Source organism: Fusarium mangiferae, assembly GCF_900044065.1.
Source record: "Fusarium mangiferae strain MRC7560 genome assembly, contig: FMAN_scaffold011, whole genome shotgun sequence".
Lineage (NCBI taxonomy): Eukaryota > Fungi > Ascomycota > Sordariomycetes > Hypocreales > Nectriaceae > Fusarium > Fusarium mangiferae.
The window spans coordinates 681,833-692,055 of record NW_024573931.1 but is presented as its reverse complement, the minus strand read 5'-3'; the positions used below and the strand labels follow the sequence as shown (position 1 = coordinate 692,055).

General features: G+C 46.8%; 5 protein-coding genes across 5 annotated transcripts; 3 read left to right on the top strand and 2 right to left on the bottom strand.

The window, feature by feature from the left end:
* Positions 1–377: 377 nt before the first annotated feature.
* Positions 378–959, top strand: FMAN_16190 (uncharacterized protein; the record flags this gene model as incomplete). The annotated part of the gene is made up of 1 exon (XM_041820676.1): positions 378–959. The coding sequence occupies one exon, from the start codon at positions 378–380 to the stop codon at positions 957–959; it is 582 nt and encodes a 193-aa protein (XP_041686533.1).
* A 572-nt stretch (positions 960–1,531) lies between these two features.
* Positions 1,532–2,656, bottom strand: FMAN_10045 (uncharacterized protein; the record flags this gene model as incomplete). Its single annotated transcript, XM_041820675.1, has 1 exon — positions 1,532–2,656. One exon carries the CDS (start codon positions 2,654–2,656, stop codon positions 1,532–1,534), a length of 1,125 nt encoding a protein of 374 aa, XP_041686532.1.
* A 2,024-nt stretch (positions 2,657–4,680) lies between these two features.
* Positions 4,681–5,034, top strand: FMAN_10044 (uncharacterized protein; the record flags this gene model as incomplete). The annotated part of the gene is made up of 2 exons (XM_041820674.1): positions 4,681–4,809; positions 4,861–5,034. 2 exons carry the CDS (start codon positions 4,681–4,683, stop codon positions 5,032–5,034), a joined length of 303 nt encoding a protein of 100 aa, XP_041686531.1.
* A 195-nt stretch (positions 5,035–5,229) lies between these two features.
* Positions 5,230–6,898, bottom strand: FMAN_10043 (related to cytosine deaminase and related metal-dependent hydrolases; the record flags this gene model as incomplete). Its single annotated transcript, XM_041820673.1, has 4 exons — positions 5,230–5,975; positions 6,020–6,322; positions 6,371–6,502; positions 6,547–6,898. 4 exons carry the CDS (start codon positions 6,896–6,898, stop codon positions 5,230–5,232), a joined length of 1,533 nt encoding a protein of 510 aa, XP_041686530.1.
* A 1,638-nt stretch (positions 6,899–8,536) lies between these two features.
* FMAN_10042 (uncharacterized protein) lies at positions 8,537–9,964 on the top strand (the record flags this gene model as incomplete). The annotated part of the gene is made up of 2 exons (XM_041820672.1): positions 8,537–8,650; positions 8,714–9,964. 2 exons carry the CDS (start codon positions 8,537–8,539, stop codon positions 9,962–9,964), a joined length of 1,365 nt encoding a protein of 454 aa, XP_041686529.1.
* Between the last annotated feature and the right edge of the window lie 259 nt (positions 9,965–10,223).

Here is a 10,223-nt window from a genome sequence, read left to right as displayed (position 1 = left end):
GTCGGCGCCATAGTCTCATTGGATCAACCTCATAGATCTTTGCGGCGCGTCGGAGAGTTAATTTTCGGTCATTTTTAAGGGCACGAAGTGCGAGAATAACATTAGCTTCACTATTGAATTCAGGCATATTGGGTGGTGAAGAAACAGTTGACGACGTAGACATGTTGTAGGTTGAGGGATTTTTGTAACACTCACGTGTTTGTAACACTCGCTTATCATGGACGTTATCCGAATTCCCATATGGTGCTCAAGGTCAACAAAAATTATGTGTGGAAGAAAGTTTTCACGGGGCAATTACAGCTCGTAAAGCATTCATCGACATTACTTTTGAAAACAACATCCCTAGCACAAAATCACATGTGATGCACGTCACCTTCATGAAGACTGCGAAAGTCAAGCAACACGGAGTGCTTAAGCTTTACGACCGGCGTTACCCTGGACGCATTCGTCAAGCTAATGGCACAGCCGCAGCCACAGCTCCTTCGGTTGCAGAAGATGCTGCGTATCGGACATTCGTGCGTCAAGGAAAAATGGATGTTTTCCCGTTAGCCCTGAAACGCATCTACGAAACCGATCCCGAGGCCTGCGCGAGCGACTTTCTTCACAACCACAGGTTTGGCGGTGCAAGTTTTGGCGGTGCCGAGTCTGATAGCATGGCAAGATTTGAAGCTGCTACTTGGTACGAGTGTGACCAGCACTTCAAGACCGAATTAAAGGCGTATAAACAGTTGGAACGACTTCAAGGCAACGGCATACCACGCCTCTACGCACATGTGCGAATTCCATATGATGCAGTTCCCCAAGGTGCTCGAGACGACACACCACGGGACCAATTTCTTTGTGTTCATGGTCTTCTATTAGAAGACATTCCTGGCCCCACACTCGAAGACTGGCCTACATCTGACATGGCTCCAAACATGTTAAAGATAGTAGCACAAGGCGCTGCCGAAACGATATAGCAGATCAGTACATCGGGCGTTCTTCTCAAAAAGACTTGCAAAAATGTTATAGTGAATAACGCCCACATCCAAATGCCCTGGATCGTCGATTTTACTGAGGCTATGTTCAAAGAAGACTTGGACAAGCTTGAGATTAAGAAACTTTCCATAAGTCCCATGTTGTTTGCACATGTCCAAATCCTCCAGCCTACTTTGGAACGCGCATATTAGGAAAAGGCGAAGAAGAGACCGTTCCTGGACTTGTTTGCTGAAAGCTTCGAGGAGATCCTTTCTCAGAAAGGGATAGACCGGACTGGGGTTGTGATTCGCAATTATCAGCCCATAATTGACGAAATCGATCAGTGGTTTCGGGGCGAACGGGATGTACGGCCTTCGTACTTAGTAATGTGATTGAGAGGATGAAGTTGAGTGCTGGAATCAGGTCTTGAACGAAGAGGTTTATGAGGGCGATGGTAACTCAAGGTGGATGTTCAGAAACTCGCAAGATCGATCCCCTTTGTAGGTAGTCACAATACGTAGACATATTTATTTCAACAAGGGCACTGGACAACCATTGTTTGTCGAATAGACTATTAGCTCTTTTCTTTTCTGTTGTAATCTACAAATCCTGCTGACGGCCCATCCCGACTAATCATGTAACCGAACCGATTTGGCTCGTTGAGCACTAGTGGTGGCATGTCCTTATTGTCTTCAATCCTCAGAAACTGATCATGTTCCCTCCCCCAAAGATCCTTGCCTTCTCTCACTGCAGCAGCAATTTTATCTTTGTCTCTATATTCCTCACGATTCATCCACCGATGAGAAAAGCTCTCCATCTTGTTGAGAAATTGATCTATGGTCGGAAAACAGCTGCTGCAATGCCAGCCCGCGTTACTCAGCACGTCCCTCTCGAGGAAGCGAAATGGACGGAAGCCGCCGTCTCCGTTGCGAAGGTTGGTGGGTTTGAGGGTTCGGTGTCCTTGGTAGTATGTCGCTTGAGGGTGCTGCCATTCTGGACCGGTGTGGAGGAATTGGAATGAGTAGTAGTAGAATTTGGAAGAGAGTGTTAGGCGGCGGGGGAAGTTGCAGTATTGGAGGATGAGGAGGGTTTGTGGACGCGGTATTTCATCAACGTCGGCTACAATTAGAACGTCTCCTTTGTTTGGGGCTCTTGGCCCGTCGAGACTGAGCATGACTTGGTCGAAGGGGGCGTCTCTTTGCAAGTCTTCGTAGTCCCAGGCGCGATTTGGGTCGAAGTTCGATGGGAAGACTAACTCGTGATAGATTATCTTGTGATGATATCGACGGAACCTGTCCCAGTTCTCTTTGAGGATAAGGGGTTTCGAGTTGGCTTGGAATGATTTGGGCGATTCAACGATGATGAAGTAGTCGACGTAGTCGTACAATGCATCGAGTCGTATTTCAAGAAAGTCCAGCTCGTCGTTTATCATGAGCATATCGTAGACTTTGCGCTCGCTTGAGGGACTCTTGGGCACAAAAGCTGAGTATCCATGGACGGAACAGAGATCATGCGCAGCCCTGGAGGCATAGAGCTCCGAAGTCTTCCGGCCATAATGTGAAGTCGGGCTCAAAAAGTCGATCGACTGTAGCGACTCGGTAAATACTGCACGAGAGCCGCGAAGAGGCCGGAACGTCCACCAGAGCAGGGAACAAATGCCAATGAATAGAATACCTCTGAACACAGCTTTCGGTACCATATTGACCTGAGCATGAAGAATGGAGAGCGAAATGTGCCCAAGACAAGAAGGATCTGACATTCCCCTTTGCTGTTACCTAATCTGACTCAGGGCTGTTGGTCGCACACGGAAGTCGGCATTTGTGGTTACATGTGACATCCTGCAGCCAACAACATCTGATTACTGCGATACGAGCAGGACATTGTTGTCTTGAGGGAGTTTTGATTGGTTGGTGAAAGGTGAAACAAGGTAGTACGCATGAGGGGACTTTTGTGCATCCTTTATGATGATCAACCAACAGCATAGCTACGGTATTTCTGTTACTAATGGCATATTGCACCACGAGGGTTGGGGAGACAAGAAAACTCGGGGCCTTGATCCTAAATGACAAAAAGACTTGGGTAACTCAGTCTAAGCTTAGGGGACTCTTTACTAAGTTTATTTTTGCACCCTTTTTTAAAGTGTTGTGTTTTCTTTCTCCGCGAAGGTAGGATCTCAATTTTAGGGATAAGAATACTCGCTCCATTGAGGCGTGGCCTGATCTAAATAAGCCGCAATTGACGAGTCCTGCATTAAGAATGTGGGCAAATACAAGGTTGTATCACGACGGATGATCGACCGGGCATATTCCCTCTTGGCCAGCGGGAGCTAAACAACTGCCGATCCTAACCTGCCCACCACGAATCGGGGCATTTTCTACGAGTAAGCATCCATCAGTGCAATAGCGCCACTCACAACAGGAGCCACAACGACCAGTGCGCGCCCTGAAGGATCTGGTCAGACACTCAAGCGAGGCCCGGGAGCCGGTCAGAAAGCGCTATGACCAGAAGGACAAAAGAACCCCGAGGTTGGCTGACACAGGTACTTTACGAGAGGTCCAATCGCCGATTACGCCGGCACAGGACCTTTTGTTATGCATAATCCTGAAGTGAGCCAGTGATAACTCCGTTAGCAGGGATCTCAGCCCTGACGCCGTTCAGCTTACCCGCGGCCCGTACGAATGAATGTAACTCTTCGTAGGGGTGCGGAAGAGGGGTTAACCGCTGATCTCGTCCGAGCAAGTTCTTTGAATTGGTGACGAAGTCCAAAAGGTCGAATTTGAGAACATTGAACCTGTCTTGGGTAGAGAAAATTATCGTTTGCTTTTCAAGTCTAATATTTTGTAATTAGAATCTGATAGAGGGCGGTTGCAGTAATACAATACTAGTCAACTCAGAAGTTTCTGGGTAGAGTTTGCTTTAGATCATTCTATAGGCGATTAGTTATGATTCTTAACATATATCAAGGTAGCTTAGCTCACCTGTTTTCTTACCGGGACCATCCAGGAAGGATGCATCTTTTCTTTGAATACATGAGAGATTTTTGAGGCCTACGTTCTATTTTCCCTTTACAGATCATCCAAGCTGGGACGAAGTGATGTATCGATCCTACCGAAGTCTGACATACATTCCTCTTCAACGTTCACGTTCCTTGGTTGACATGTTGGGTGTCTTGAACTATGAGTAAAGCTAAATAGTGAGATATACCTCCCTGTGACGTCGACATTACTTCAACCTGAACTTAAATGCTCATCGAAAGTTTCTGTGCACTTTGAAGCACGAGGCATTCCAATGGCAGTACATGTATCTCTACTTAAGCAGGTGAAAGAGAGAGTCGTATGATGCTGCACTTCCACGGACCGTCGGTGCTTAGAATCTGATGTGCATCTGCTCAAGACGCACTGAGGCTTACCAACACGAATTGGCCCCCAGTGTTGAACATCAGATGCTTCTGAGTGACGTCGAGAGGGAATCCTTCCTTACTCCCATGGTCAGGAATGTCTCCGTGCATGACATGAGGATCAAGTTGAAAGATACACCTAATTTGAGTCCTTCACTTGTCAGCAACGGCATGCCACCATGTGATTCCGAGTGCCAATTATTTACATCACGGTGATAATCGCTCTCCTCTCAGCTATAAAAGGCCCCTATAGTCTCAATTTTACCAGATATCACCACAAGCTTCTCCCTCTTCAATAATCACTTGATCAAACAAAACCCCTCAAAATGAAGACTGCCTTCTTCAACATCGCCGCTCTGGCCCTCACCATCTATGGTGTCTTTGCCAACCCCGCTCCTAACGGAATGGCAGTTGACATCTCCGAGCGCGACGGTGTTCTCGAAGTCCGTGAAGTTGTAAGTCCACTTCACCTTTCCAGCAAGTAACTCAAATATTGATGCTCAAAGCCCCGTGCCGAGGCTGGCATCCAGTGCAGAGAGTGTGTTCATCTCGGTGGTCGCTGCACCATTGGTGATGGAAGCTGCTATGCTTCTGAGCATGCTAGTTGCCGCTGGTGTGGCAATAACTGCAAGTCTCGATGTATTGGTGATGGCCAGACTTGTGAGCAGTGGTGTCTTTAGATGCCAAACAATTGGTCATATCTGGCCTTGGTGCTTATTTGCACGCCTGGATGAGTGGTGGAGAAAAGATAACAGTATCACGCTCTTTAACATGACAGATACTTGGAAACAGGCTAGCTAGCTCAGTACACTCGTTTTATTGAAGTCATTGTTATGTCTCTCATCACATTGGGCACTTTTGATCCTGACATTCGACTATGCCTGTCCTGGGTGAACGATACTGCAGACTAGGCCCTTCGAAATGACGGTGTTGCATGATTCTCGCCTCAGCCTGATATCCTTCTGACTCTGATCAAGCTCTTTCAGCACCAGACCGAGTCCAATTTCCTTTCCATCCTTCGCAATAGGAACCATCTTTCCATCCCGTTTCCTGAAGCAACCGTTCACCAAAACAGCATCAATATCGCGGGCCTCACTGTAAGTCACAATCGCCGCGACTGGTTCCTCCCTCGCCGATGCGCCAAATGCCAAAGATTGATCTCGGGAGAATATCACGATATCGGCCCTTTTCCCAACTGCAATAGACCCTATCTCACTCTCCATACCAACAGCCCTCGCAGCTTCAATAGTCGCTTTGTTGAATACGTCGTGACTTGTTTGATCGAATTTATCGACCTTTTGGCCTTTTTCTTTATACTTCAGTGTCTTTTGGAGACGGGGGAAAAGAAGAGCAGTTCTAGCTGCTTGCATAAGAGATGACGATGTGAGGCAGTGACAGTCTGCGCCCAGGGAGGTGGTGAGGCCTGGTTCGAATAGAAGATGCCAGCCCATTGAGCCTTGTGCTTCTGTAGCCGGTGTGCATGCTAGAGGGACGCGGTGTTTCTTAAGGATGCTGAAGTCTTCATCATCCATGTAGTTTCCATGTGAGATGACAATGGTGTAGTCATCTCCTGGGGCAGGGAACAAAGAGTACTTCTCAAGAGCCTTTGGTACAGAGGATCCTATTTTATCAGAATTTGTCATATTATTGGTCCTTTTGGCTTACCGAAATTGCCACTGTGTGATGTGATGAGCTTGACACCAGCTTTGAGCGCTCGACGGAATAACGTCTCGACTTCCTGCTGTGGCATATGATATCCATCAAACGAAAGGCCAACGTTCACAAGACCGTTTCCAAAAGGACCTCTCTGAGCTAGATCCTCGACATGCTTGATGAATGGCTCGGAGATAGACATGGCATTCGGGACACATGATTCGATGTCCCATTTCTGGAGATTTAGGAATGTTTCTCCGTATGCGAATATTCCACGGATACCAGAGTCTGAAAACGCAGATATAGCAGACTCGGCTACTCCGTCTTAGACTGGATCGAATACTGAGGAATTCACAGACGTACCGTGTTTGGGAGATTTACAGCCGTGGCAGCGATCGAGAACGAATGTCGTTCCGGCGTCGATGGCTTCAAGACAGCCTGCCAACTGGCCCCAGTAGATATCTTGAGGGGTGTAATTGAAGGATTGCAGAAGATCTAAAAAGTCAGCTACGTTATTCAACAACTATATATGTACTGACCATCTGAGAAGTATTCCAACCAGCAGTTGTCTGTTCCATAGCCCTTCAGCTGCGTCTGCCAAAGGTGATGATGGGTGTTGATGAACCCGGGGCTAATGATCTTGTTGGAGCAGTCGACAACTTCAGCATGAGGTGGAGGCTTGATAGATTCCCCAATTTCCTTGATAATGCCATCTACGATCAGGATATCGGTGTTCTCAACGACTTGAACAGAATCATGTTCGTCATGTTGAATGACCAAGCCACTCTGCAAAAGGATTGTCGTACTCGGTGCAGTCTGCGTCGACTGTCTCTTGATATGTTTTGATGGTTGAAGTTGCTTCCAAAGCTGCGAAAGAAGTGATTGAGACATGTTGATTTGTATTCGAGACTACAGAACAGCTAATTCCTTTCCACCAGTTCTCCCTTCTCCTTTTATATCGAGCAAACCCAGTCAATTACACTCCTCATTTTCGCCAAGGATCAAACTGTAGGCGTAAAATCATAGTAAACCTGGCTTGTCAAGGACTGATTATCGTCGAACTGGATCTAGGGTTGCATTAGCCTTGGTCAAGCGTCGGATAACCATGTGGAGGAACATTACGAGGTCATCTGTCAGCAGATTCGGATCTTGAAACGAGACATGCGTTGCCAAGTTCGTGTTAGCCCAGCCAAGTCGGGGTGTCGGTGCACTGTACTTGGCGAAAGGCCGAGAATAAACACGAGTGCCGATGCGTTTTTGTATGGCCTATCGGGACTTGTTGTCAGCGAGTGCCGACTTCTCTCCACCTTGCTTCCCCAGATTTCACGTCGATCAAGACGGATTATGATTAATTGTGGATCTGTCTCGGTCTGAAGCGTGTTGAGTGTCTATACTTGGCATGATAGTGAGAAATAAGAGGTTTGTAATCATGACTGAGATTCTCTTGTTCGGGATGTGGGGGTTCATCTCGGGGTAGATGCATAGCTTGGTTGACAAGAGCGTTCTGCGCACTGAGAAATATGTCGGCTGTTAGCAAGTCACTTCTACTTCCAGAAATCGATCTTATAATAAAGGCCTTCCTTCTTCTTATTGCTGAAATGTTCGACCCCTTGATCTTTGGGGACCGCCATACTCAAGCCGTCCACAATCCCGCGATCCACGTCCACAGCTTTAGTCTAATTGGCCCAGACGACAACAAACATCCAGCAGTCAATGGAATCATAAATACAACATCCGAGCTACAAATCATTCAAAAATGCTCCTGAGCAACTGATTTGTGAAAGTGGTAGATACTATATCGATAACCTTATTCAATTGAGTTACTTCCCGTTGCATCATCTTAAGCAATGCTACCTCATACGTCACCATAGCAATGCAACTCTATTTGTGCGCCGTTTAAGAGCTTCCCCGAAAGTTAAAACATAAAATTACTCTGTGAGGATTATATATAGTCAATCACATGACTCTTTCGACTCATGATGTGTTGGAAAGCATACATTCATTACCTACTGGCTAGAAGAAACTCGGAGTCCAAAGGAGGATGCCAAAAATGCTAGTTTAAAGGGTCTCTGAAGGTGAACTAAATCTCTTAAAAGTATAACAACGTGATCCATGTCGGCTCGACAATTAAGATTGATAGCAAAGGGAGTTTGGCTTCCAAGGTATGCCAAGTATCGTTCAACAGCGTTTACAATGCAGTTAATTCAAGGATCAGACAAACCTTTATCCGCGAAGCTTGAGTCAACACTGCTTGGAGACTTGGTAGAACATATGCAACTGCTTCATACGCAATAATCAGTAATTTTCCAATTTAAAAATTGTAAATATGTTCCTCACTGCCCAGCAATGGCAAGGTCGCGTACCTTACCTACTTAGGTAGATTAGGTTGTCACTGATTCATGTTGCACAATATAAATGTGGGTCCCCTGCCACTACCTCGAGCGAACTCTCTCACAACCCGTGTTCAACCTTCCTCGCCCTTTTTCCATCATACCACGACCTCATCTTCATCATAGAATTACGCTCGCGATGGATCATATTCCCAACGAGATTCTGAGCCATATTCTCAGCTATCTTCTCACCGACAGACAAAAGCACCGTCTGCACGAAGACGGAATCGCTGACATCTTGCCCGTTCGCCTCGTCTGTCGCCTATGGAATGATCTAGCAACCAAACATCTCTTCCGAACATTCACGCTCTAGCAGAGTGATCACACTATCGAACACGGCTTTACTTCCTGGCATCAACTTCTAGAAACAGACTCTATTAGGGACGCTATCCGAAGCGTCAACATCGAAACCGCGCCGTGGGATTCTCAGTTGGAAGACGGCGGTACCATTCTAGTTTGGCCGGATTCTTGGCTCCAAAATGGTCACTGGCCTGAGTTGGTATCCGCTATCAACCGTATCCGCGACATGCCAAATCTCAATTCCATCACTTTGCGCTTCTCCTTTTTTTGCGTAAGTGAAGACCATGACAATACAGTGTTCCAAGAGCCCTCAGGAACACGCCGAAGGACTCTTGAGATTGTATCAGAAGCACTGCGAGATCGTGAATCCCGTCCCGGGAGAAGTACCATTCGAGAACTGACCTTGTCCAACCTTGAGGATACCCCACTGCCAACAGATCTGGCCCACAGTTTATTACGAAACATCGACCGACTACACATGCGCTTCGTTTACCAAGTTGACGATCGCGAGAGTAACGTATTCTCAAAATATTTGCAAAAGACACTGTTGCCTTCGGTCGCCGAACGGCTGGTTGAGCTGACCCTTGCCGGTTGGCTCTGGGGTGCCATCCCAGTCGAATTCAATCTTAAAGGTCTATCATTTCCACGACTTAAACGACTGAAGCTGGATAACTACATCATTCTTCGACAAGACCAATTTGACTGGGTGCTTGAGCAGCGGTCCCTAGTTGATCTTCAGCTCTACAATACCAGGATTGCGACACATTGTGCTTTACTCGCTGTAGACAAAGACGAATTTGAAGACTGGGGCGTCAACCTACATGGATGGAAAGAGCTGGCAAATAACCATGAAGTGAATGGCCCACCCCTTGGTTCCATTCTCAACACGCCCCATTTTGGAGAACTTCGGCCCGGTTGGTACATGAGTGACTTGCGATGGTCAAGCATGTTCCATCGCATCCAGCAACATTTGCCACTGTTGAGTAACTTCACTTTCGAACTTTCGGAGTGGGAAGATTTCTTCGAACACTATCCAGGGAGCCCGGACATGTACTGTTTGGACGAGAGGTACTGGACTTACGGGGAAGGATTCTGGTCAAAGATGTGGTATAAGCCAGCAAGGGAGCATGAGTGGACAGCGACTTGCTTTTTTGAGGACGACATGGCAGGAACCCCAGTGGGTTTATACGAGCGTACTGAATCAGCTGATCGACAGGCATTGGAGAAGCTGATGGAAGTGACACGCAAGCGACGTGAGGAAAAATAGTGCGCTAATGGGGGGAGATCATCCATGAGGTAAAGCGGTTAAAGGAAGAAAGCTTGAGGCCTTTATTGTAGGTGAAAATATGACAAATCGAAGCCCTTCTATGTTATCCTGAACTTAACTCGGGGTTTTGTAACTTCGAGAGGGTCTAAGTCTGTTTGCTCCTTGAAGCGTGGAACAAGTTCGGGAATTGTGATTCATTTCCATGTATGATGTAGACTGTGGTATCTATGACAAACAACAATCACCACTCTCAAATACT